This window comes from Drosophila navojoa, chromosome X, assembly GCF_054131105.1.
Source record: "Drosophila navojoa isolate 15081-1374.11 chromosome X, UAZ_NAV_1.0, whole genome shotgun sequence".
Taxonomy (NCBI): Eukaryota; Metazoa; Arthropoda; class Insecta; order Diptera; family Drosophilidae; genus Drosophila; species Drosophila navojoa.
The window spans coordinates 25,475,842-25,501,130 of NC_142895.1; the positions used below are offsets into that span (position 1 = coordinate 25,475,842).

The 25,289-nt window shown below is 43.1% G+C and overlaps 2 protein-coding genes across 3 annotated transcripts in view; one reads left to right on the forward strand and one right to left on the reverse strand.

Moving 5' to 3' along the window:
- The window catches only part of boi (brother of ihog), a 42,538-nt gene extending 18,868 nt beyond the window's left edge, over nt 1-23,670 (forward strand). Inside the window, exons 3-10 of one of the 2 annotated variants that reach the window (XM_089263942.1) lie at nt 4,890-5,049; nt 12,741-14,063; nt 15,302-15,515; nt 18,960-19,670; nt 19,742-19,921; nt 19,988-20,178; nt 21,844-22,236; nt 22,416-23,670. In XM_089263942.1, the coding sequence (XP_089120068.1) occupies nt 12,810-14,063; nt 15,302-15,515; nt 18,960-19,670; nt 19,742-19,921; nt 19,988-20,178; nt 21,844-22,236; nt 22,416-23,093 (3,621 nt within the window). In that variant the 5' untranslated portion in view covers nt 4,890-5,049; nt 12,741-12,809 and the 3' untranslated portion in view covers nt 23,094-23,670. The remainder of the gene's footprint in view (nt 1-4,889; nt 5,050-12,740; nt 14,064-15,301; nt 15,516-18,959; nt 19,671-19,741; nt 19,922-19,987; nt 20,179-21,843; nt 22,237-22,415) is intronic. The other variant, XM_089263941.1, reaches the window with a different exon arrangement.
- On the reverse strand, nt 15,545-18,770 carry z (zeste). Its single transcript, XM_030390249.2, has 3 exons — nt 17,547-18,770; nt 16,940-17,490; nt 15,545-16,859 (listed from the first exon to the last, which is right to left on the reverse strand). The coding sequence occupies exons 1-3, from the start codon at nt 17,948-17,950 to the stop codon at nt 16,057-16,059; spliced, it is 1,758 nt and encodes a 585-aa protein (XP_030246109.2). The 5' UTR covers nt 17,951-18,770; the 3' UTR covers nt 15,545-16,056.
- Nucleotides 23,671-25,289: the final 1,619 nt, after the last annotated feature.

A 25,289-nucleotide genomic window follows, 5' to 3' on the forward strand; every position in this document is an offset into this window, starting at 1 on the left:
ATATTAATTAAGCTTTAGTATGCTTGGAGTGTCTCTGCTTGTCAGTTCGGTCTTATGGGATATCTATCATATACCTAGACTGAGACTAGGGTATGCATATGAATATATATGTATATATATGTATATATACCTGAATGTGGGCCAATTCGATGCCACCCGGTGGCATCATCTCGTTGTTGTTGTTGTTGTTGTTGGCGTCTGATGGCCGTTTGCCAACTGGCAGCAACAAAAATATGAAAACTAAGAGCGGTGGCATGAGGCATACGAGGTGACAGCCAGACCAGAGCGAGGGAGAGAGAGAGAGCAGAGTGTGTGTGGAGGCGGTAGGCGTGCCGCAAGCAGCAGTAGCAGCCAAGGTGTGCGGCAATTGCTGCTGCTGCTGCTGCTGCTGCTGCTGCTGCTGCCTTTTGTCGTGCGAACAAAATTATTTTTATATGTTTGGCCCACATGCAGCCGAAGCAAAGGTAGACGGAGAGGCAGGGGCGTCAGGTGAGACACCGCCAGCGATCAAGAGAGGGGGCGGGAGAGTAAGGGAGTGTGTGTGTTGCATTTCCTGTTTGGCTGCCAAATAAATTTGTTGATGAATTTCAAATTAATTTGCACAATTTGCCGACTGTCCAGCGTGGTGGGCAGAGCCAAAGAGCGAGAGAGAGAGAGCGAGAGGGAGACAGCAACAGAGGCAGGGGCAGATTACCGCTCATTAGGTGGCCCATTAGGGCGCCCACATGAGCCAATTGCAACTGTTTGCCGGCATGAAACGAGCGCCAGCAGGCGCTAGGGCAGCTGAGGCAGGTAAAGGTGACACAAACACCGCCCCGCCCCGCCCCTTAAAGAAACCAAGATGGAAAACAAAAACTAAATCTAAATTGGAAAGCAACGGAAATAGCCACAAAAAAAAAGATCTTAATGAACGCAGCTGCAGGGTGTTGCGGGGCTGATGAATGCTTTTTATGATGAATTGCTCCAAAAGTAGCTCGTTAGGTGCGAGCGAGACAGATGGAGAGAGAGAGAGAGAGAGAGCAGCGAAAGAATAGACAGTGAGACAGCGCGCGCGCACACACAAAGCGTAGCAACAACAATCACAATAACAACAGCAACAACAACAATAATAACAACCAGCCAGAAAATGAATGCAAATTGAAATTCCAAGATCGAAATCAAAGATGGCGACGCACCAAAAACAAAGGCGCGCACAATCCAAAAACAAAAGACGGCAACACATATAACGAGAGACAACAGAAATTTAATGCAATGAAAATCAAATAAATTGCAATGAAAAGGCAAACAACGGCAACAACAATGTCAACGATAGCAATCACTAAACATGGTGGGCTTACAGTTGCGCTGCCCGCGTCGCTGCCGGCCGCACTTAACGAGAGCGGCTCACCAAAAGTGAAGCATTTGAAAAATGCATAAGGAGCCATGCAAATAAACCGATGGCGCAGCACAAGAAGCCGACGAGGCGAACAGAGAGAAGAAGAGAGCGCAGGCTGAACACCAAAAATGGATAAAAACGCAACGGCATAAACGACAAGAATGCAGCGAAGACAGTGAGAGCACGCGCACAGGAGAGAGCGGGCAAGAGAGTGAGAGCGAAAATAAAACGAGCCTCACTCTGGAAACTGGAAGTGGCGGCAGGCGAGCTCACCTTATGCGAAGCAACAAAAAATATATACAAAAAAAAAGCACAAAGTGGTGACTGCAGCTCAAAGAGCAACGCATAAATTTTGGAGCATGTTACGAGCGCTTGTCGCTGTTGTTGTTGTTGTTGTCGATATGTAGTTATTTTATTTTTTGCATGTTGCTAGAGAACCAGCTGCAACTGCCAACGGGGCGCGTGTCCATGTGAATGTCATGGATGTGAATGGAATGGGGCTGGAACCTGGTGCTTTCACCCGTGGAATGCGAGCAGCAGCAGCAGCAGCAGCAGAAACAAATTAGCTCAAATGTTCAAGCCGCAGGGCAACGTTGTTGTTGCCGTTGCTGTTGCTAATAATAACAGCTGGCAGCAAAGCGAGCTGCAGCAGCAAATTGCATGAGATGCACATTAATTATGACAAAGGCAAATGGCAGCAGCAGCAACAAAGTGACAGCAGCAACAGCAGCAAACGCCTCGCATGCTTCACACGCCCCCACACAACGGCAACAAAACCAACAAAAGCTTCTCTATCATACATGTTGCTACTGTTGTTGTTGTTGTTAATGCAGCTATTTCCAATAAATGGCACAGCGAGTGAACCAAAAACGTGTCGCGACTAGAATGAGTCATCGCCATCGTCATCGTCATCGTCATTGTCATCGTCATCAGCATATTTGGTCAGCAACATGTCAGGCAACTGCAGTTGGCAACATTTGGTTTGGCAACAATTAGCGCAATGCTGCAACATTTTGTTGCTGCCAAGCATCTGGAATGCCTTTTATGGTCAAAGCAAAGCGAATATATGAATTTTAGTTCCGCTCTTGAACCGGTTCACTTTGTAGCAAGTAATATTTGGCTTAGCAACATGTTGATGTTGCCAAGCAAATTGAAGCTTGTTATTATGATTCCGTTCGCGAACCGGAACGAAAACGAATTTCGAACCGGTTTGCGCAAAAGTCGAACCGATTCGCCTAACCTCACTTTTTCGGAGCGCATTTTTGTGGTTTTGTTGAGAATCTTAAAATATGTATGAAAAATGAAATAAACAGACTCGCACACACACACACACACACACACACACGCACACATAGATGTCGCATCGTTTCTCTTGTATTTTATTTTCATTTTTGTTATTGTTGTTGTTGCAGTTTGTACAACAAATATTGTTGTTTTTTATTTCCCAAAAAATGTTGTTTGTTTTTTTTTTTTTGTACATTTTGTTGTATTTTTTTCACGCGCTGTTCGACTTGGCGACATTTCAAAATATTTTTGAAAATTATGGACCAACAACTGCAGAGGCTGCGTAGACGGAAATGAGGACGCTGGGGTCAGCGACGGGCTGGGGGGAGGTGGGAGGGGGTGTGGTGCTGATGGAAGAAGCAGGAGGTGTGGCAAGCGGTAGATCACAAAGCATAAATTAATTAAAAGTAAATTTTAATGCACAATGAGAGAGAGAGAGAGAGAGAGAGAGAGAGCATAGTCTTTCTCTCCCCCTCTTTCTCTCTCTCTCTCTCTGTCACACGCACTTTCGCTGCTCATTATTATTTATGGATTTTTTGGCACATTTTTCTTTAGCGTCCGTCAACCCGAAATGATTTCGAGTTATTTATGACATGTTTCCACTGTGTAGGGGGGGGCGCAGGTGGGTGGCACCCGCAGGGGGGGAGTGGCTGTGCTGCACTGTTAGCTCGAGTCGTGTTCACAATTTAATGTCTTTTTAAATGGACAAGCGAACACTAAAAGGGACTTTCAGCCCTAGACCCACACACATTAGGGGCACTCAGCACGCTCAGGCGCATTTTTTCCACCTCTGATTTATGCTGCATAAATATTTGGGGGGCTTTTCGTGGGCTTTACGCTCGTATTTGTAGTATTTCGATTGATGCGAAAATAAGTAAATTACATTTTATCACCATTTTTTATTTGTATTTTATATGTTTGTTTTATTCTTCTTTTTTTTTCGTTTTAAACTTGTTTGATTTTCTATTTTGGAAAATTTATTTTCCTATTTTTACAATGAAAGAACTAATGAAACAACAAAATAAGAATGTGGAATGAATAAATTCAAGTTAAAATTTCATTTTTATTTAGTTTGCCTAAATTATTCAATTATTAACTAGATTGCATATTTTCATAAATGAATTTTGATCTATTCACATTGAATGACCCTAATGCACTGACTAACACTCGGTTTTTCTCACCTCTTTCGCTTCTTTTTTATAGTTTGTCATTATATGGCGAAAAGAATATAACTTATTTGTACACATACATACATACAAACATACATACATACATGTATTCGTATGAAACTGTATTTATTATCTAACAAAGTTCAGATGGATATTTAGAGACCACCCACGTAGTTAGGATGCTTCAGTTTTTTTTTTGTTGTGTATCTCCCTCTTTCTCTTTCTCTCTATACATTTCTCTCTCTCTCTCTTTGTTTCTCTTCCTGTTTATTTCTATCCTATCTATATTAATTTCTTCTCTAACTGTCTATCAACTTTTAAGTCTTCTTTTATTTGTAGCTCTATCTTTCTCTCTGTCATACACACACACACACACACTCTCTCTCTCTCCTTCTCTTTTTCCATCTGTATATTTCTCTCACTCTGTTTCTATTTCCATCTGTCTGTCCTGTACCTTTCTTTTTTCTCGCTTATTCAACTCTTCTCTCGTACTCTCTCTCTCTGTCTCTCTCCCTCTCTCTTTCTCTCTGTTTCTTCTATAGCTCACTATCTTTTTATATATGACAATATATTCATTCTAATTCATTCCGTCTCTTTCTCTGTCCCTCTCAGTCTCTTTCTGCCTCTCTCTCGCTCACTCACACACACACTCTCTCTCTCGCTCACTCTCACACACACATACACTCTCTCTCTCCTCTCTCTCCCTCTCTCTCTGTCTCTCCCTCTCTTCCTCTCCCTGTGTCCTTCTATCAATTGTTTTCTCTACATATTTTACTCTGTCTCTCTCCCACTCTCTGCTTTGCTTTTCCTATTCTATTTCTGGGCCTTCTCACTTGTTTCCTTGGCCTGTCGTCGAGTTACATTTCATTCCATTTATTCATTTTCTTTGTGGCACTTTAGGCCTCAATTATTTCGAAATACATTTCAAGTGTCAATTTGTTGTCTTTCGAAAATGATGCAAGGTGGCAACACTGTCAGCTACACACACACACACACACATTTGCTTCTCTGTTCTATGTATATAAATATGTTTTGATTTTCTTCTATTACTTCCATTGCAGCCAAAGATGCGCTCTTAGCAGGTGCGAGCAGGCGAGCGCTGAACTGTGCGAAAGAGACAGCAAATCGTGCACAGAGCGAACTTTCGCGGAGGACAACGGGCCGCAAACCAAAAGGCAAACGCAAAGCACAGAGCACAGAGCAAAGCCAAGCAGAAATCAGGTAAATTCGCAATTGAATAATAAACATGAAGCCTGCCACAATTTGTGGCGCCCACGCCTGCGCTGTGGCGCGCCCAAAAAAAAAAAACAAAACTAAATAAAAGCGCCGCAACAAACAATTGCTGCGTGCTGCCCACGCATGCAGCAGGAGTGGCTCGCAGGAGGCGGTAGGCGGTAGGCGGGTGGCAGGGCGGTGGGTCGGGGTGGGGTTCGTTTAGTGGATTGGCTTCGATTCGAGTGCTGCGGCGGCATTCAACAGGTGGGGCGCTCAAATTAGACGGCAGACGCTGCTGCCGCTGCTGTACCCACACTACGTAGGCAGCCGCATGCCGCATGCCACATGCCGCAAATCCTGTTGCCTGCTGCCTGTTGCCTGGAATGCAGATTTGCAACTCGTTTACATGCGCGCGACTGGCGCTACTCGACTCGTTTCTTGCTCTGTTTCTGCTCCGCTTTGGGCCAGCTGCTGCCCGCGCTGCGCCCCTGCCTTTGCCATTTATTGCCTTTGCCTGGTTCCGGTCTTCTTTGGCCTGAGCTTTGTCTTCCAGCTTCCATGTTCCAGCTTCCAGCTGCTCGGCCAAAAAACCAAACCGGTTTCATTCCACAAGAATTTGTTGTTGTTGCTTTAGTTTTGCTTCTTTTTGCCATAACTGTGTATGTGTGTGTGTGTGTGTGTTTGCTTGTTGTTGTTGCTTTTTCGCTTTGTGTTTGTTTTTGTTTTAGCTTTGTTTGTATTGGCTTCATCTCTGTGTTCTTATCTCGCTGTTGTTGTTGCTGTTCGATTCGTGATTTTTCTATTGCTCCTTTTGCTGCTGTTGTTGTTGTTGCTGCTGCTGCTGCTGTTCTTTTTCTGGCCCAGCCATGGCAATAGTTGTTGCTCTCAGGTTTTATTGAACTTTGTGTAACAAACAGGCAACAGCGTGTAGCAGGTGTTAGTGTTTTACAAGCTGTTAACTGCTGCTGCCGCGGCTTAATGGCCAGCCGACAACGACAACAACAACAACAACAGCAGCAGCAACAACTGACAACAACATTTAACTAACTGTTGTTGTTGCTGTTGTCTCTGCTTAACGCCTCGCTTTGAAATGCGCGCTCAACGCGAATCACAGCCAGGTGCACGACTAGCGCATACCCTGTACAAAAAATAAAAGTGAAGCTAAAATAACAACAACAACAACAACAACAAAGCTAAAATTATAGAATCAAATAATATTGTGAATATAGCGATGATTGTGCAACCCATTCAATTTACAGGGTATCTCATAGTCGGCATATGCCTGCAGTTTCTAGCACTGCTCAGCTTCTGTCGCTCTGCCAGCTGAGTGAACATGCTTGCTCTTCACTTCACGGCTACTTCCGCCCGTCTCATGTCGCATTCTACCTGCACAGCCACGCCCCCACACCCCACCCCCGCCTGTCGGCTGCATGTGGCATGCCCAGTTGCGCCTACTTCTACTAATTTCTAACAGTTTTATGCTAATTTCTGGACAAGCGCAAACATTTGAAGAAGCCGCAGACAACGTTTGCCATTCACCAAAGTTGTTGTTGTTGTTGTTGCTGGTTGTTGTTGTTGTTGTTAGTGAACATGTGTATTTGAACTGTTAATTTATGCTATTTAATTTGGCATTTCATTTGATTAATAACTGTTATTGTCTAGCTCGAATGTCTTCTCTCTATTTCAACATGCAACAACAACAACAACAACAACAACAACAACAACAACAATGTCAAAACTTGTCCCATGTTTTCTTATTGTTCTAGTTTGAACTTCGTTGTTTTGTTTTTGTTTTTTGTTGTTGTTGTTTTTTATGGGGCCTTTTCGAGGTGTGACTAATCGAATTAGCATGCAACAACAACAACAACAGCAACAACAACAGCAATCATATCAACCAATTGTGCATTGGCAACATACATAAACGCCAGCAACATGTTGATAACACTTTGGCAGCAACTGTAAACGTGTTCGGCTTTATTGCCGTTTGATTGCTAGATTATTCGATTGATTAGTGAGCCAGAGCCCGAGCCAGAGCCAGAGCCATTTCATGTTTATTCAATAAGCCAGATTGAAGAAGAAGAAGAGACAGATTGAATAGAATGTCAAATATATTCAAATAAACATGCACATACATACACACATACATATTATTTATACATATATGAATTCACATTGATATACACATTCATTTTGAAGTTTCAATTTCAAGAATATTTTATTCATATTCATATCGAAGTGTTATTAATACACTCACACTCACATTCACACTCACATTCACACTCACATTCATAGGCGAAGGCGTATTCTGTTCATGCTCTAACCCGAATTCTTTTTCAAGTTTGTATTTTCAATTAAATTCGTATTTCTACCCAAATTCATTTATGTATATATTCATAATAGCATTTTTATTCGCATACATATTTATGATAGCATTCAAATTCATATTTATTTACACACCTACGCTAATATTTATTTATGAATGTGACTCTCTTTGTCATATTTATATGCTTATTCACAGCTTATTCACAATCATACTTATTCATACTTATTCTTTCTAGTTTAGTTTAGTTTTATGCTCATACCTATAATTATTCTCATAGCACCATTCATATAAGTAATCATATTTGTGTTTATATTCATGTTCATATTCATATTCATGTTCATATGCATACTTACATTCGTATTCATTTTCATTTTCATTTTCATACTCAGATTCATATTCTATATTCATATTCATGTTAATATTCATATTTATATTCATACTGAGATTCATATTCATTTTAATATTCATATTCATATTCATACTCAGATTCATATTCATATTCATATTCATATTCATATTCATAATCATATACATATTCTATATTCATATTCCCATTCATATTTTATATTTATATACATACTCAGATTCATATTCATATGTATATTCGTCTTCATATTTATAGTTATATTCTATATTCTATATTCTATATTCTATATTCTTTATTCTATATTCTATATTCTATATTCTATATTCTATATTCTATATTCTATATTCATATTCATATTCATATTGATATTTTATATTCATATTCAGATTCATATGCATATTCGTCTTCATATTCATAATAATATTCATATTCATATTCATATTCTAAATTCTATATTCTATATTCTATAATCATACTCAGATTCATATTCATATTCGTATGCATATTCGTCTTCATATGAACATTCATATCCTTATTCATACTCAGATTCATGTTCATATTCTATACCCGTATTCGCATTCATACTTATACTCATATTCACATTCATATCCATATTCGTATGCCATATTCATCTTCTATATTCATATTCACATCCACAACCATATTCGTATTCATATTCACACTCATATTTATATCCGTATGCATATTCATAATCATATTCATATTCCCTTGGACACATGCTGCAGCAACATGTTGCCCAATTAAACGTAGGCCAATTCGAACTATTCTGTGAATCTTTTTGCAGACTTTTACAGCTTTCAGCATTTATTTTGATTGCTATTCGGAGCTAGTCGCTGCAGGCACTATTCCCCCTCTATCTCATAGGTGTATGCATGTGCATGTGCATGTGTGTGTGTGTGTGTGTGCAACATTCTTGCGACGCGCCATTCATTTCCTCAGCTCTTGCTCTGGCTTTGACTAGTCGTTGCTGTTGTTGCCTGGAATGCGCATTAATTTTCAACACACGCAACAAGCTGCAAGAAGAGGCAACAGCCGAGGAGACAGAGCAGGCAGAGCTGGTGGCAGAGGCAGAGACAGAGGCAGAGGCCAGAGCATAAGCTGCGTCAATTTCGCGCTTTACTTTTGTTGTCAGATGGTTTTAAATCAGGATCGAGCCAGCTCCAGCTGGACTGGGCGCCCGTCCGTGTAGGCAGTCCGGTTTTGGGGGCCAGCTCCTTGCGCTAACAAGTGGTTGGCAGCGCAGTCGCCGTCGCTGCCTTGGCTGTGGCAGCTGCACGCGCCTGCCCTGGCCTGGCCTGGCCTGGCTGCCCCATAATGACTTTCAAATGGGAGCCGCAGAGCGATTTATGTGCGTCAAACAGAGAGAGAGAGAGAGAGAGAGAGGGGGACAGAGGTGGAGCCAGTGACGGGGGCGGGACAGGTGAGGAACTGGGCAGACCGGGCGGCCGTTTTCTTGGAATTCCGCGCGCGCTTTTGTGTAGCATTTTTGTTTTGTTTTTGCCTGTTGCTCTGTTGCTTCTTCGTTTTCATTTAGTTTGTTTTTTTGTTTTTCGAATCGAGAGGCGCAAACTGTCGCAGGGCAAATGCTGCACGAACCCGTTCCGCAGGCCACTTGCCACAGCCACAGCCGCAGTCGCAGCAACAACAACAACAACAGCCACACAGCACCTGCAGCCTGCTCATAATAATGACACGCCATTAAGAAGCTGATGCCCTGATGCCACAAGGACTGGCCACATGCTGCATGCAACATGCGGCCAGCCGGGCAACCGGGCAGCCGTCTGGCCTCGGCTCCAGTTTAAATGGCATATTGCGAGCGACTGTGCTTCCGTTGTCACGCCCCATTCGCTTACCGCAGGACAGCAATCTAAGTCCCAGCCCCTTGCCCCCTGCCCCAATGTCACTGCCTCGCACTGCGGGTACAGTTGCGCTCAAGACATCTCCACATTCCACACACACAATTTAACGCCTACTTTGGCCTGCAGAGCAAAGCCGAAAAACAAAAACAAAAACAAAATTATCCATAATTTCTGTGCTGCTTTTGGTAGCTCAATTAGGGAAGTTACGAAAAGGATTTCGGCGGGAGGAACTTTCAAAATTATTTTAAAGATACTTTACATAAATACATTTTGCAAGAAATCGCAATTCCTTAAAGTTTATAATAATCATTTATGTAATATATTTAATATACATATTTTCACATAATATCATATAATATACAGTCGAGTCTCCATAATTTATTTATTCCCTTGCAAAAATTCGTTCTCGATCATTTGAATCTCTGTGTAGATCGAAATAAACAGAACTCGACTGTATTAAAAATTGTTTATTTATTTATTCTTACAAAGAATAAATAATAAATAACAAGTTTTAAGCCAGAGCGACAAAGTCCTTCGGGCAGTATTAAATATTATATATTATATATTGATAAATATATAAATATTATATATTGATAAAAATCTGATAATATCTTGATATAATTGCTATAATATTTCATTAATCACATAGGGCAATAGTTTGGGCTCAGTTGACTGCAATTCTTACTGTGCTCACATATTTTCAACGAACCACTCTAATCTTATCTAAACTCTACTCTTATCCCTATTGGAAATTTAAAGAAAATTGGAAAATCTTCAATTTGAACAAAAAATTGATGCGACTTCTTAGAGAGTTACGCTGAATTGCATTTTAGGCTCGGACTACACTAACAGCAGAATACCTTAAAGTATTCAATGTAATTTCCCAAGTTTCTATTTAAATATACCTACATATATTAGTTTCAGACCAAAGACAAACAATTACTATAAATATAGTTCTATATAGTTGATATTCATGCTCTCCTTCGACAATAGACTGGAATATTACTAATTCTTCCATCTACATATCAAATGCCATTAGTATCATGTAAAACCCGGTTTCTGGCCCAATATATAATTTGTGGGCCACACAGAACCGGGCAATAAATCACAAAATTGGCAATCTCAATAAATTAAACTACAAGAACTCATGGATAATCTTTCTACATATGTGTATATGTATGTATGTAGTTATGTATGTATGTATGTATGTATGTGTGGTGCCTTTATACTCACTCACATAGTATGTGAGAGGAGTATATTGGCTTTATCAGTATTGTCTGTGGTATCTGTATATAATACAGTAGAGTTCGATTATAACGATTATAGCGTCCTAGCGTATATGAACAAACTTATAAAGTTTTAGCCTCTTCCCGGTATGAGGACGGTCTCTTGAGGCGTCGATATAACTGGATTATACTCAAGTGTGTATTTTAGTCGAAAAAGTTATTTTAGTGGTATTCAGACAAACTATATTAATGGACATGTAATCCTGTAGGTGCTATAGGTACCCCAACTGTCGGTTGGTATTCTTTGCTATTGATAGATAGTATGCTGTATATAGATAGATGGCAAGATTTATTATAAATTATATTGTATAAAATAAGAGTAGAGCATATCTGTCACAGCTTGGATGACCAGGTTATATGATGATCCACTGGCATATATCCAATTAATTTTGAGCTTTGAGCGAGTATCGTGCAGTCAGTTGCCCCCAATCTTGTTATATAACATCCGATATACATATATCTATCTATATCTATATCTATATCTATATCTATATCTATATCTATATCTATATCTATATCTATATCTATATCTATATCTATATCTATATCTATATCTATATCTATATCTATATCTATATCTATATCTATATGTATATCTATATCTATATCTATATCTATATCTATATCTATATCTATATCTATATCTATATCTATATCTATATCTATATCTATATCTATATCTATATCTATATCTATATCTATATCTATATCTATATGTATATCTATATCTATATCTATATCTATATCTATATCTATATCTATATATCTATTCTATATCTATATCTATATCTATATCTATATCTATATCTATATCTATATCTATCTATATCTATATCTATATCTATATCTATATCTATATCTATATCTATATCTATATCTATATCTATATCTATATCTATATCTATATCTATATCTATATCTATAATCTATATCTATATCTATATCTATATCTATATCTATATCTATATCTATATCTATATCTATCTATATCTATATCTATATCTATATCTATATCTATATCTATATCTATATCTATATCTATATCTATATCTATATCTATATCTATATCTATATCTATATCTATATCTATATCTATATCTATATCTATATCTATATCTATATCTATATCTATATCTATATCTATATCTATATCTATATCTATATCTATATCTATATCTATATCTATATCTATATCTATATCTATATCTATATCTATATCTATATCTATATCTATATCTATATCTATATCTATATCTATATCTATATCTATATCTATATCTATATCTATATCTATATCTATATCTATATCTATATCTATATCTATATCTATATCTATATCTATATCTATATCTATATCTATATCTATATCTATATCTATATCTATATCTATATCTATATCTATATCTATATCTATATCTATATCTATATCTATATCTATATCTATATCTATATCTATATCTATATCTATATCTATATCTATATCTATATCTATATCTATATCTATATCTATATCTATATCTATATCTATATCTATATCTATATCTATATCTATATCTATATCTATATCTATATCTATATCTATATCTATATCTATATCTATATCTATATCTATATCTATATCTATATCTATATCTATATCTATATCTATATCTATATCTATATCTATTCTATATCTATATCTATATCTATATCTATATCTATATCTATATCTATATCTATATCTATATCTATATCTATATCTATATCTATATCTATATCTATATCTATATCTATATCTATATTTATATTTATATACATATATATATCTGTTCTTGTACTAAATCAACTTTCTTTTCTTTCAGATTTCCCAATCTATCCCTTGCACCCACCCTCCCCTCCTCTCTCTCTCTCTCTCTCCTTGTGGAGCAGAGATGTGTCGACGGATCACCTCTGTGCCGCGGCTGCCGCTGCTGCTGCTGGCGGTGCTCAGCTACCTCATAGCCAGTTGTAGCTGCAGCAACAGCAACAACAACAACAACAACAACAACAACAACTCGAGCAACATGCTCGGCGTTTACATCGAACGGGCACCCGAGTCGGCGATCGCGCCCAATGGGGACGAGGTGGTGTTCGAGTGTGAGCTGAACCTGCAGCCGGATCGCTTGGAGTGGCGCTTCCGGCCGAGCAGCAGCGAGCCGTACCGCTACCTGCGGCCGGCTGCCGGGTACAATGTGACCAGCAGCAACGAGGAGCGCACCTGGAAGCTGCGCATCTATGTGAACGCCCAGACGCTGGGCGACTACCAGTGCGTCGCCTGGTATGGGCCCGGCGCGATCGCCTCGACGCCCGCCCGCCTCACGCTCGTCTCCATCTCCGTCGACAGCCCGGGCGTGGGCCGGCATGCGGTGCGCTGGAGCGTGGCGCCCAAGAACTGTGTGCTGCTGCGCTGCGGCTCGGTCAGCTCCAGTCCGCCGGCCATCTGGAGCTTCTACCGGAACGGCGAGAAGCTGCCGCAGACGGAGCTGCTGCCGGGCGCCGCCGGCGCGCTGGTCCTCAACTCGGTCAGTGCCAAGGACGCGGGCAACTACACCTGCGCGGCGACGAATGCCATCACCGGCGAGGAGCTGCGGCTGCCGCAGGTGATCGACCTGCGCGTCGACTATACGGACCGTACTCCGCCGTATTTCCTGCTCCAGCAGCCGGCCACGCAGGTGGCCGCTCGGCCCGGCGAGACGGTTGTCCTGGAGTGCCCGGGCGTCGGTTCGCCGCGGCCCGGCGCCGTCTGGAGCAGTCCGAATGTGCCCAACATCTACCACAACCGGAGTCGGGTGCTCGCCTACGGACTGCAGATCACGGACATCCGGCCCGAGGATCAGGGCTCCTATGTGTGTCGCCTGGACAACGGCATTGCGCCCGTCCTCGTCCACATGATCAAGCTCAGTGTGCTCGAGCGACCGCGCATCTTGCGCGGCCCCGATCCGACCCTGACCAACGAGGGCGATTCCCTGGCCCTGGAGTGCGCGGCCACCGGGCATCCCGAGCCGGACATCTACTGGCTGATCAACGGCGAGGATGCCAGCAACGACAACGAGACCCTCATCGAGCACGGACGCCTGCTCATCCATCATGTCCAGAAGCGCCATGCCGGGGTCGTCCAGTGCTTTGCACGCAATCAGCTCGGCGAGGTGAGTCGACAAATCGAAATCGGGCAGCAGATCATACAAGCTGATATAGTTAAGGGGCATCTCTCTATTATTTATCTAATAAACCTATCATAGTGCCTATGAGACATCTCATGATAACTATCCAGTTAATAGTGAAATATTTAGTATAAAGGACAGTAGAATCTTCATACGAAATCGATTTTTATCGATGCCATGATTATATGACAACTCTTTACTTTAGATATCAATTAATATAAATATCTAATTTTCAAAACATCTGAGAGATGGGTATGTCAAATAGACCTTGGAAACTACACAAAATAGGGAAGTTGCACAATGCATACATATATATGATTTATTATATGATATATATGATTATATGATTGAATGCAAATTGGTATATTTAGCTCCTCTAGGCATTTGAATACCCAGTCATGAAAGTAAATATGAGATAAAGAGACAGAGATTCTGGAATATGTTATTAAAACCAAATTGTCGAGAGCGCTATATGAAGTATTCTGTAACTCTTTTCACTCAATAAGAGTCCAAAAACCGTATTAGATGTCTATAGCGCTTAAAGTTATCGATTTTTTTTAATAATCGATTAGGTACAACGATAATTATCGATAATATTGACATTGAGCACATTTAACAAATCAAAAATATAATAAATACCGTGAGATATAGATAATTGAAACTGGGGATGGAGAGATCATATATAACAGACAGAGATAGACTGCTAATAAGACTGCTGCAGGAATACAATAATAGCTATATACAAATGTATATGATGGGTACAGGGTATACAAGTGAATATTAATAGTTCCATAACATATTTAAGATATCACACTACATCGATAATCTATACATAACAGACAAGGATAGACTGCTAATAAGCAGGAATACAAAAATAGCTATGTACATATAAGAGTTAGACGAAGTGCTCTGTAACAATCTGCAGATACAGGGTATATAGGACTGATATAGATCCATCAGAAATGTAAAATATTGTATTCCAGAAGTGGAGGAATGTCCCTGATATATACAAGTAATAAATACTATATAAACATGGTATTACATAGATATATAGCATACATAGATACATATATCAGTATATAGCGTTTAACTTGGTTCAAGAAGTAGCACAAACGCATATACATATATAATGTATACATTTCAACAACAGATATACACATATATACATATGATGATCTACAAATTAATCCAATCCCTTCGCTTTCCGCTCACTCCACTTGCAGACGAGCGAGGGCAACATATTGCGTGTGAACCCGATGCAGATCAGCGGCGATGATTACCAGCCTCTGGGCGAGGTGCCCATGCGATCGGCCCACGATCTGGCTAACGGTGGCTACTCGTCCGGCTCCTCGGCCTCGTCGTCGTCCGCTTCCGGCTCAGCATCGTCCTCGGGCGGCGGTGGCTCACGCAACAAGAAGCGCAAATACATGAGAGTTGGTAAGTTCTATATATACATACATATATGATTTGGTACGCTTTATGCTTGTTTCACTGTATTTCACATGCGAGATACAATTACAATTTGAGACTTGTCTTAGCGCTAAGGGCGATTGATCAATCGATAATTGAACGCTTAACATTAATCGGCAATCGCTTGAAGTGTTAATCGGTAATCGGTATTTCGTAATCGCTAATCGCTAATCGTAAAATACGGCCAGCCGAATACAGCCCGCCGTCCCGCCCACCCATAAAACAATAATTCTTTTCACATTACAAAAAAAAAAAATAGATTTAAGTTAATCGAGGAAAACGGGCATTAAAATAGCTATCGATAAAGTTGTAGACTATATATATATATATATATATAATTCTGGCTGCTGTTTCCTTCCGTCTACAGCAGCAATTGCATATCCAATTCCATGTATTGCTGTTGCTGTTGTTGTTGCTGTTGCTGTTGCTGTTGGTGTTGCTGCTGCTGCTGCGGCGGCGGCTCATCGAACTCGACGTCTGGCTCAGCATCGCTAATGTCCTCCAGATCTCATGTGGTGCTGTTCTTGCGCAGCTGCTCCTCCTCCTTCTCCAGTATGCGTATCTTCATCTTGAGCTCCTCGACGCGCAGCCGGTGCACCTCGCGCATGTACTTGAGCTCGTCCTGCGCCTTGTTCACCTCGATCTTCTTCGCCTCGGTGGCCAGCTGCTGCTCCTTGCAGCGCAGCTCTGCCTCCTTCACCTTGAAGTAATTGATGCGCTCCTCGTAGCTGTCGCCTGGCTGCTGCTGCTGCTGCTGCTGCTGCTGGGTGACTGTAGCCGCGGCTGCCACGTTGCTGGCGCTCACATTTGCCACGGATGCTGCAGCCGCCGACACCGGCACTGGGACCGGCACCGGCACCGAGGTGGCCGCCGTCACGTTGGGCAGAGCGCTGAATGTGAAGGTGGGCGTGCCGCCGGCTAGCTGCATCTTAACAGCAGCTGCTGCTGCGGCCACCTGCTGCTGTTGTTGTTGTTGCTGCTGTTGTTGTTGCTGCTGCTGCTGCTGTTGTTGCTGCTGTTGCTGCTGCTGCTGCTGCTGATGGTGCGCGGCTGCCGCCGCCACCGCCAACTGTTGCTGCTGCGCCGCCAGCTGCTGCTGAGCCAGTTGGGCCTGCGCCTGCGCCTGGGCCTGGGCCTGGGCCTGCGCTTGGGCCTGTGCGTGCGCCTGCTGCTGCTGCTGCGCCTGGTACTGGGCGAGCGTTATCTGCTGCGGCTTTATCTCGCTGATGATCTGCTGATTGTAGCCGCCGGCCGTGATGGTGGCCATCGTGTGCTGCTGCGGCTGTGTGGGTATCGTGTGGATTTGCGTGGCTGCCAAGGGGAGAGCGAACAGAGAGGAACAGAGTTAAGTACAACGATTGGCCATTGCCATTGCGTTCAGCTCAACTCACCTGTCGCATCGGTGGGATGCTTGATCTGCAATATGATCTCTTCGCGCGGCCGCGCCGGCTTGAAGTGCAGCAGATCGGTCAGCGTCAGCTTCTCGGCACTTATGGAGTCGACGTTGATGCGATGCGTGTTCAACATGCTCGCATTGGCAGCAGCGACTGCAGCGCTCACCTGCAGCTTCTGCATCTCGGCGACAGCCGACTGCTGCTGCTCCACTTGGGCCTGCGCCGCCTGCTGTTGCTGTTGTTGCTGCTGCTGCTGCGCCTCGAGCGGATCGTCCTCCATTTCGCTAACGTCGTTGCCGTCCATTTCGATCTCGTCGAAGGTGTCGCCCTGCGGATTGTGCTCAGAGGCATCCGGACTAATCTGATATTCAGGCTCCACCTTGACGTTGTCGTGGTGCTGCTGCTGTTGTTGCTGCTGCTGCTGCTGCTGTTGTTGTTGCTGCTGCTGCTGTTGCTGTTGTGCGTTGGCCGAGATGGCGTTCCCCTTGCCCATGCCCGAACTGCCGCCGGACCCACTGCCGTCCCTGTACGGATACTGCTTGCGCAGGCTGCAAGGGAGTCCCAAAGATTAGACTTAGATAAATTGGAGGCGCGATGCACTTACCGCGAGTTCAGCCAGAACTTCTGAATCTGCTTGATGTTGCGCATGGCGCTCACGTGGGGATGCGAGTTGAAGTCGCGCACGATCTTGTCCCAGGTTTCGCGCACGGAGTACTTGTTGCGCTGCTTCTTCCTGTGCTTGATGTCGATCACCTCCTCGTGCAGGTGGAACAGCGTGTACAGCACCTCCTTCTCCTCGGCGGTGAAGCGGGGCGTGAGCGGCATCTGGCCCTTCGAGCTGCCGGCTGTTGAGCCATTGTTGTTCGAGTTGCTGTTGTTGGCATTTGAGTTGTTGTTGCTGTTGTTGGTGGGGCTGCCGTCGCCGCTGACGTTGACCGTCGCCTGGACGACGGTCACATTGTTGCTGGCATTGGCGGCACCGGCTCCAGCATCTCCGGTTGCCGACATCCTAGCTCAATCGCAGATATCTTCTCTTTTATGGTTTGTTTGTGCGATTTTTTTTATTTTTCCTCCACTTGTTTTTCTTCTTTTGTTTTGAGTTTTTCAGAATTGAGTTTGTTTATGAACCGCACGAACCACTTGAGTGACTGTTCGCGAGCGAGTTCCGAATTGGTTAGCAAGCCATCAAACGAGTGAGCGAGCAAATGAACAAACAAGAACAAAAACGAGTCCGAGACCGAGTCCGAGTCGGAGTCAGAGTCCGATACCGAGTACAAGTTCGAGTGCGAGTGCTAAATAGTGATGCCGAGTAGCGAGTAAAATACGAAAATCAATTGCACTCGTTTTGCAAATACACACACATAGCCGCACTCATACACGCACATAAACACACATAAACAGTGAGAGCGAGAGCGAGAGCTAGCTAGCTGGCGAGCAGGCGAGCGAGCGCGCGCGCGCCTGTGTGAGCGTCAGTGTGAGTCGTTTTTGTCTGTTGTCGTTGTCCGATGTCCGCGGTCCGCGGGCCGTCTAGCTTGCCACTAAGGAAGAGAATTGCCACTTTATATTGCACCACAAATGTCTATGGAAATATTGCTATGCTTAGCAGCTGCACACGTTTGCCGCACAAAATTGCTTCTGATTTAATTAAGTTTGGCATTTAATGTAAATGCGCGGGCTGGCTGGCTGAGGTTCATTTTATATATATGTACATATATGTGTGGCAGGCAGAGCCACCAGTAACCAAAAAAAATTCCGCTCAAAACGCGTACGCAGCTATGACAATACTACTCAACGCTGTACAGCGATACTACTCAATACAACAGCGCAATACTACTCATGCTGTTAACAGTGCCATTAACAGTGGTTGGGTGCTCCGCTCTGCGCGGAGCTGACTCACTTTTGCGTTAACATTGCGCGCACTGCTTGCGTCAACGCCATTAACCAACACTTGAACGACAAAGAATTAAGCAAAAGTCGAGTTAAATTTGATATTAAAATGAAAAAATTACGTTTGCAGCGAATATGGTGCCGCCATCGCGACCCAATGTCACCCGACTGGCCGACGATGCCGTCATGCTGCGCTGGAACGTGCCCAAGAACGATGGTCTGCCCATACAGTTCTTCAAAGTCCAATATCGAATGCTCGGCGACAACGCCCGCAAGATTCCTCGTGAGGATTGGCAAACAACCAACGAGAACATACCCTATGGCAGGCAGCAGCAGCGCGAGCGGGAGAGGGATCGAGATCGGGATCGGGATCATCAGCGGGACCATCATGAGCCGGCCCTCAAGAGCTTCACATCGTCTGTGACGGGCCTGCGTCCGGATCGGAATTACCGCTTCCGCATCATTGCCGTATACTCAAACAACGACAACAAGGAGGGCAACACCTCAGCCAAGTTCTTCCTGCGTCGCGGCGCGGCCAAGTCCAATCTACCCGTGCCCGAGCTGCGCGAGATTGAATCCTACTCGGAATCGGCCGTCGTGCTCCACTGGACTCTCGCATCGACCTCAGCCGCCCAGCTGCACAACATCGATGGCTACTACGCCTACTACCGTCCGGCATCCTCTGCCTCCGACTACCTGAAGGCGACTGTCGACGGCGGCCATGCGAGGCGCTTCAAGATCGACCAACTGGAGCCGGGCACCGCCTACGAGTTCAAACTGCAGTCGTTCAATGCGCACGCCGCCTCCGAGTTCAGCGAGATCAAGCAAGGCCGCACGACAAGTGAGTGGAGTGCAGCAGCACCCGAGCTATCTGTGTACCTAATGCATCCATTCCATTCTATTCCCCTGCAGAGTCTGCGAGCCAAACGCCGCCCGCTGTTGCGCCTGCTCCGAACGGCAAATCGTCGGAACAGCATGAGAACTCCATCTACCCGGTCATAGCTGGCGCCGCTGGTGGCGGCCTTCTCCTGCTCATAGCCATTGCCGTGGCCTGTCTCTGCCTGCGCCGTCGCAACAATTCTCAGCCCGAGGGTAAGTCCTGTGCTGTCCGTGCTGTCATCTAAGAGCGCTCCTCATTCTCATCTCTCTCTGTTTTAGATGAGAACAAGCCGCAACTGGATCACATTCAAGCGGACTTTGTTACATCTGCCGTGCTGGGCGTGGCACCGCATCACAATCACAATCACGGCCATGGCCACAAGCCAGGCGACCTGCGGCGCCTGAACGGCGTCATTCCGCGCATGAACATCACGCCGAACCCCCTCGCCCAGGACCCCGCGGCCGACAAGGTAAGCACTCGTATCTGCTCCCCTTTTCCACTTACTCTCGCTCTCACAGTATCCGGACAACTGATCCGCTTTCCAATTATGGCTTTAAATCAAAAATGTCTAGAGATATACAAAGAACAAAAAAAAAGTCAAAAAAACCTTTCGCTGGTTGCTTGGTCAAAATTTTAAAACGTTTCTCGCCTCAACTTCGCTTTTGTCTTTGCCTCTCCCTTTGCCTCGCCTCAAAATCTTTGTCTCTCTTGCCCCCTGTCTGTCTCTCTCGCTCCCTCTGAGTTACTCTTTTGTCTCTGTTGTAGTTGACTAAGTCTGTAATCCTGCCCCAAGCTATCCTATTCCCATTTTCGCATATATCCTTGCGGTAAATTAGAAGGATTATATCAGAGTTCTTAGAAATTTGATAGGTCTAGAAACTGCTAGATCAAACTCGGCGCAAAATAACTCCATGTTGTCAGTTGAACATTTTCGATTTCCGCCTGGATTTCCTTAAAGTGTTCAAAGAAGAGCTTAGCATTACGCAAAATATATATTCCTATCTCATATTTGTTATCTATATGTCTTTATCTGTGTATTAGAAGCAAATTCAACTTAAAAATTCATTTCTGATACATTTCTGACACTCCAAGCGGGTATTATTTATCATAATATCGTTTTAAGTGGATCAAAATGTGATTATTGCGAATGGTTGAGAGCTTAACATTAAGACGACATTTACATGGCATTAACATAGCATTAGCATGACAGAGCTGAGTCATTAGCAGGTTGTTAACATGCCTCGCATTCATCTGACGCGAAGCTGAGCTGAATCATAAAATGAATTATCTTTGGCAATATTGAATATCATTAGGTGTATTCACGGTGGAAAAAAGATATCGATATTCTTAGCGAAAATAGACGACTATTTCTCTATTGATCGGTCACTTCCTCAGTAATCTTTATTCTTTTGTTGTTGACAAATTCTTTCTTTTACTCTTTGTTTGTGTTTTCTGTTTCCATCTTCAGTTCCATTTCCATGTATAAGCCTTTCTCTCTCTTTCTCTTTCAATCTTGCTCTTTCTTTTTGCTTTTTACCAGCTTATTCTAGAGCTTATCTCCTGTACTTTTGTCTTTATCTCTTCTTTTCATATATATCTCATTTTTTGCTTGTTTCTCTTGCCATTCGATTTCTAGAGATTCTTTCTCTGATTTCCTAACTTTCCTCTCTTTCTTTCCTTTGGTTATTTATGTATGTCTTTCATTGCTGCCCTCACACATCGTGTTCCAGTGCTTATTGTCTCTATCTCTCTCTCTTTCTCTCTATCTCTCTGTCTCTATTTCTTTCGTTCTATGCTCACTTTTCATTTTCTTATTCACTTTACGAATTCCTTCGATCGTTTACCATTCGCTTGTATAAGATTCCAACTATATTTTCTGTGGGTTTTCCTTTCTCTATCTCTTTCTCTTTCTTCTCTCTTCGTTTCTATTGCTTCCGTCGCATCTTTTGCTGGTTTATCGCTTATATTTCTCGTCTTCCGCTGCTTCTCCTTATCTTCGTCTCGTTTCGATCTTCGCGGGTTGCTTGGTCTCTCTCTTTCCCTCTCCCCTCTCTCTCTGTCAGTCTTTCTCTCGCTTGTCGCTCTCCCCTCGACTCGTTCGCCATTTTGCCAAACTGAGCGTCCCCTGTTCCAGAATCGCAATGTTATGGAATTACGCTTCCTGCCGCCTGCCAACGGCATCCCCGCCGGCGCTGCACCGGAGCAGGCAGCGCGGCACGTCGAGCCGGCTGCTGGCGCGGATACGTATGCGGATGCGGATGCGGATGTCGATGCCGAAACGGAAGCCAATGCGGACGCGGATGCGGATGCAGATGCGGATAATGCAGTCAGCGACAAGGCTCAGACATGCGCCTCATCCTCCTGCGAGACTCTGGAGGCATGCGACGGTCTCAGCCAGTCCCAATCCCAATCCCAGTCGCCATCGATGGCAGTGGCCACGGAGGCGCCCAGCAAGCCACTGCCGCCGCTGCCCAAAAAGACAGCCGCAGCGAAAGCGCAGCAACAACAACAACAACAACAGCAAAACGTAAATACAATACAGAGAAGAAAGAGAAGCGAAGAAATTTGGGAGTTGAGAAACGTTTTTGAAATCCTGTTGCCAAGCCACCAGCCACCACTTGTTGCATGCCACACATGCCACCCACAGCCGCCTATTCAGTCACACTAATATCTCTCTCTCTCTCTGTCTCCCTCTTTCTCATTCAGGGCAATGCAATGGTTGTGGCTGCGGCCGCCGCTCTGCACCAGCCTGGACTGCATCATGCGCAGCCCTATCATGCGCCCGGCACGCCCACCTTCTCACACAAGCGCCACGAGTATCAGCAGCTGCAGGCGCCGCCACCCGTGCCACCGCACGCCACCTACTACCAGCAGCAGCAGCAGCAGCAGCAGCAACAGCAGCTGGGAGCAGGCGGCGCCTCGCCCATGTTGGATCAGCAGCGACGCACGCTGGAGCGCAGCGTACGCAGCCTGCAGCAACAACAGCAACATCCGAGCTATGGGTTGGATGATGGGCAGGCCACGCCCACGCGCATACCTTCGCTGCGTCGGCAGCGACGCGCCTCTGGCAGCCAGCCGCACAATAGCCACACAAATCTCAATAATCATCACAACAACAACAACAATAACAACAACAATAACATTAGCAGCAACAACAACAACAACAACAATAGTAACAACAACAACAACAACAATGTGCCGCACCACCTGCTGCACCACCACGCCACACACCACCATCCCCACAATGTTGGCATACCCCACGTCCCGGGCAGTCCGCGCGTCCAGCGCTCGCCGATGCCGGCGCGGGCTCTGATCAAGCGAACGCGCCTGGGCAGCCACACGGACAACATCTCGTCGGGCAGTCTAAACAGTATTGAGGTCTAGACCTAAGCCACGCCCCACGGCCCCACACCAAACACCCAAACAGCCCTCGCCCTCGCTCTAAGTACATCTATCGTAATTCGAATAAAACAAACTTCCTTTATTATTATGATTATGATTATTATTATTATAATTATTATTATTTTTTTTTTTTGCTAATTTATTTAGAATTTAGTCTTAGGTCTTTAGTTGTATTTAGTCGCTCGATTATACAGATGTCTGTATATCTGGTGTTATTTATTTATTTAGCTGCTTGACGCCAACGACAATTCGCACACATTTACGCCTAACCATATAAGTGAGTAGTGCCCCCAGACCACGCCCCCATTTGACTAGCGAAAGTCATAGAAACTAGTTAAGATCTTAGTTAAGTCGTTCAACTATTAACTTTAATTCGCAGCTTAATTTTAATTCATTATGTTTACTGCACCGACAAGAATTGAGCTCGTTTCATCGATAACGATATATATTGATATAAGAATACAGTTAGTTTAAGTGCTACCAATTTCCGCACACACAAAAATCTCCTAAGCTATTCGAAAAACACAATAAAAACAAAATATATAAAAAGTAAACTGAATTGATATAGACTGTTTTACTGTATAATCGACATCCGGAAAGGTTGGAGTCTTCTACGGATTTCTCGGTCTGTTCACAAGATTTCGAAAATCTAAGCCAAAAATATATTTAATTATTATTATTGACAAATAAAATTAATAAATGGGCTTAAGTTCGAGTCTTAAAAACAATTATTTTCTATAAAATCAATAAATATCTTCTGTTCAGTTTAGATGGCGTGGTAATCCATTAACTAATCTCATTTCGGGGTCTTACTAATTCGAGGTCCCTAATATCTCTTCTTCCTTGGAGCAATCGTAGCATGAGTTGTAAATTATACGAAATTATATGAATACAAAGGAAAAGTGAAGTCGACTCTCGTTATTTCGAGACTTGAGGGACTCTTGAGATATTGCGAATTATCGAATGCTTAAAATATAAAATGGTTTGAACATTTTTAGAGAATATAAATAAAACTTCGAGTTATCTTATCAGGGGATTTTATATTATTTATAAATACTGCTGATAGTTTACATATTCGTAACGCATGCTCAAATTATTGAATCATTGAAAAGAACTCATTTCTTCGGGTTTGCTTCGAAACACAAAGCGCTGTTACGACTTTTCCATAATTCTTTTTTATGGAGAAAAAAGTGCCTAATATGCTGTTTCATCAGTTTCGTTTTAAAGTGTACTGAGTGCATAGAGCCGTATGGTCATAATTCGAAATATAAAGAGATTTCGTAGGAGACTCGTGATATCTTTGAATTAATGAGAGGTTTGAAATATCGCAGGATTGGTATAACGAGAGTCGACTGTATTATATTATTATAGATGACATTCCTTGCTCTTTCTTTTAGCTCAATTCGAAAATCCAATTTTAATATATTAATTACTTATTTGGTTAGTAAAAAGTTAATATAGTATTCGACAATTCAATATTCGAATTTTAGCTTCTTTCGAAATTAGGATCTTTCGGAATACTTCTTGAAATTATTAGCTTACCTTTTTGAATCAAAATTCAGCTTCGATGTGCGTTTCTTTCAATAACAAAGACTCGAATAAGATGGGAAATTGATTTCATTCTCATACCAAATATCATCTAAACTTTAAAAATTTGAAGATCAAATGGGCATAGACTACGCTCTATAGATTCAAAGTCTGATTTCGGAGTCGATCGAAATAAATAGTTCCGTTTAAAAGTGCTTCGATCATTAAGAGAGATCGACGGTTCAAGTATTAGACTTCATGTATCCAAAGTTCAGCCAAGGTTTCGTAGTCGCAATTGATATATTCATTATTTATATAGTGTTTTATTGGTCGAAAATAAAAGTACAAATTGCAAGTTTGGATCGGTTTGCAGTCCAGCGGGATGGAGAGAGTAGAGTGGAGTGGAGGCGTGGCTCACTATGCTGGCGCTGGTGTCTCTTGCGGCTGTTCCTGCAAGCAGAGAACCAGAACCAGAACCAGTTCAAACAACAGCTCAAATGAATCAATCGACCGGGCAAACCAAACTGCAGACGAGGTAGCTAAAGGACACGCGGGAAACTCAAGTGCAAGTGCAGAGAGTGAGAAAGAGAGAGAGAGAGAGGAAAGTGAGCCCAAAAAAAATAATAATAACAATAATAATAATAATAATAG

Bases quoted from the DNA above. Each gene is read 5' to 3' on its own strand.
- z (XM_030390249.2), bottom strand. From the start codon at position 17,950: ATGTCGGCAACCGGAGATGCTGGAGCCGGTGCCGCCAATGCCAGCAAC. The intron at 17,491-17,546 runs GTAAGTGCATCG...ACTCCCTTGCAG, and splicing joins AAGTTCTGGCTGAACTCGCG to CCTGCGCAAGCAGTATCCGT. The intron at 16,860-16,939 runs GTGAGTTGAGCT...TCCCCTTGGCAG, and splicing joins GCATCCCACCGATGCGACAG to CCACGCAAATCCACACGATA.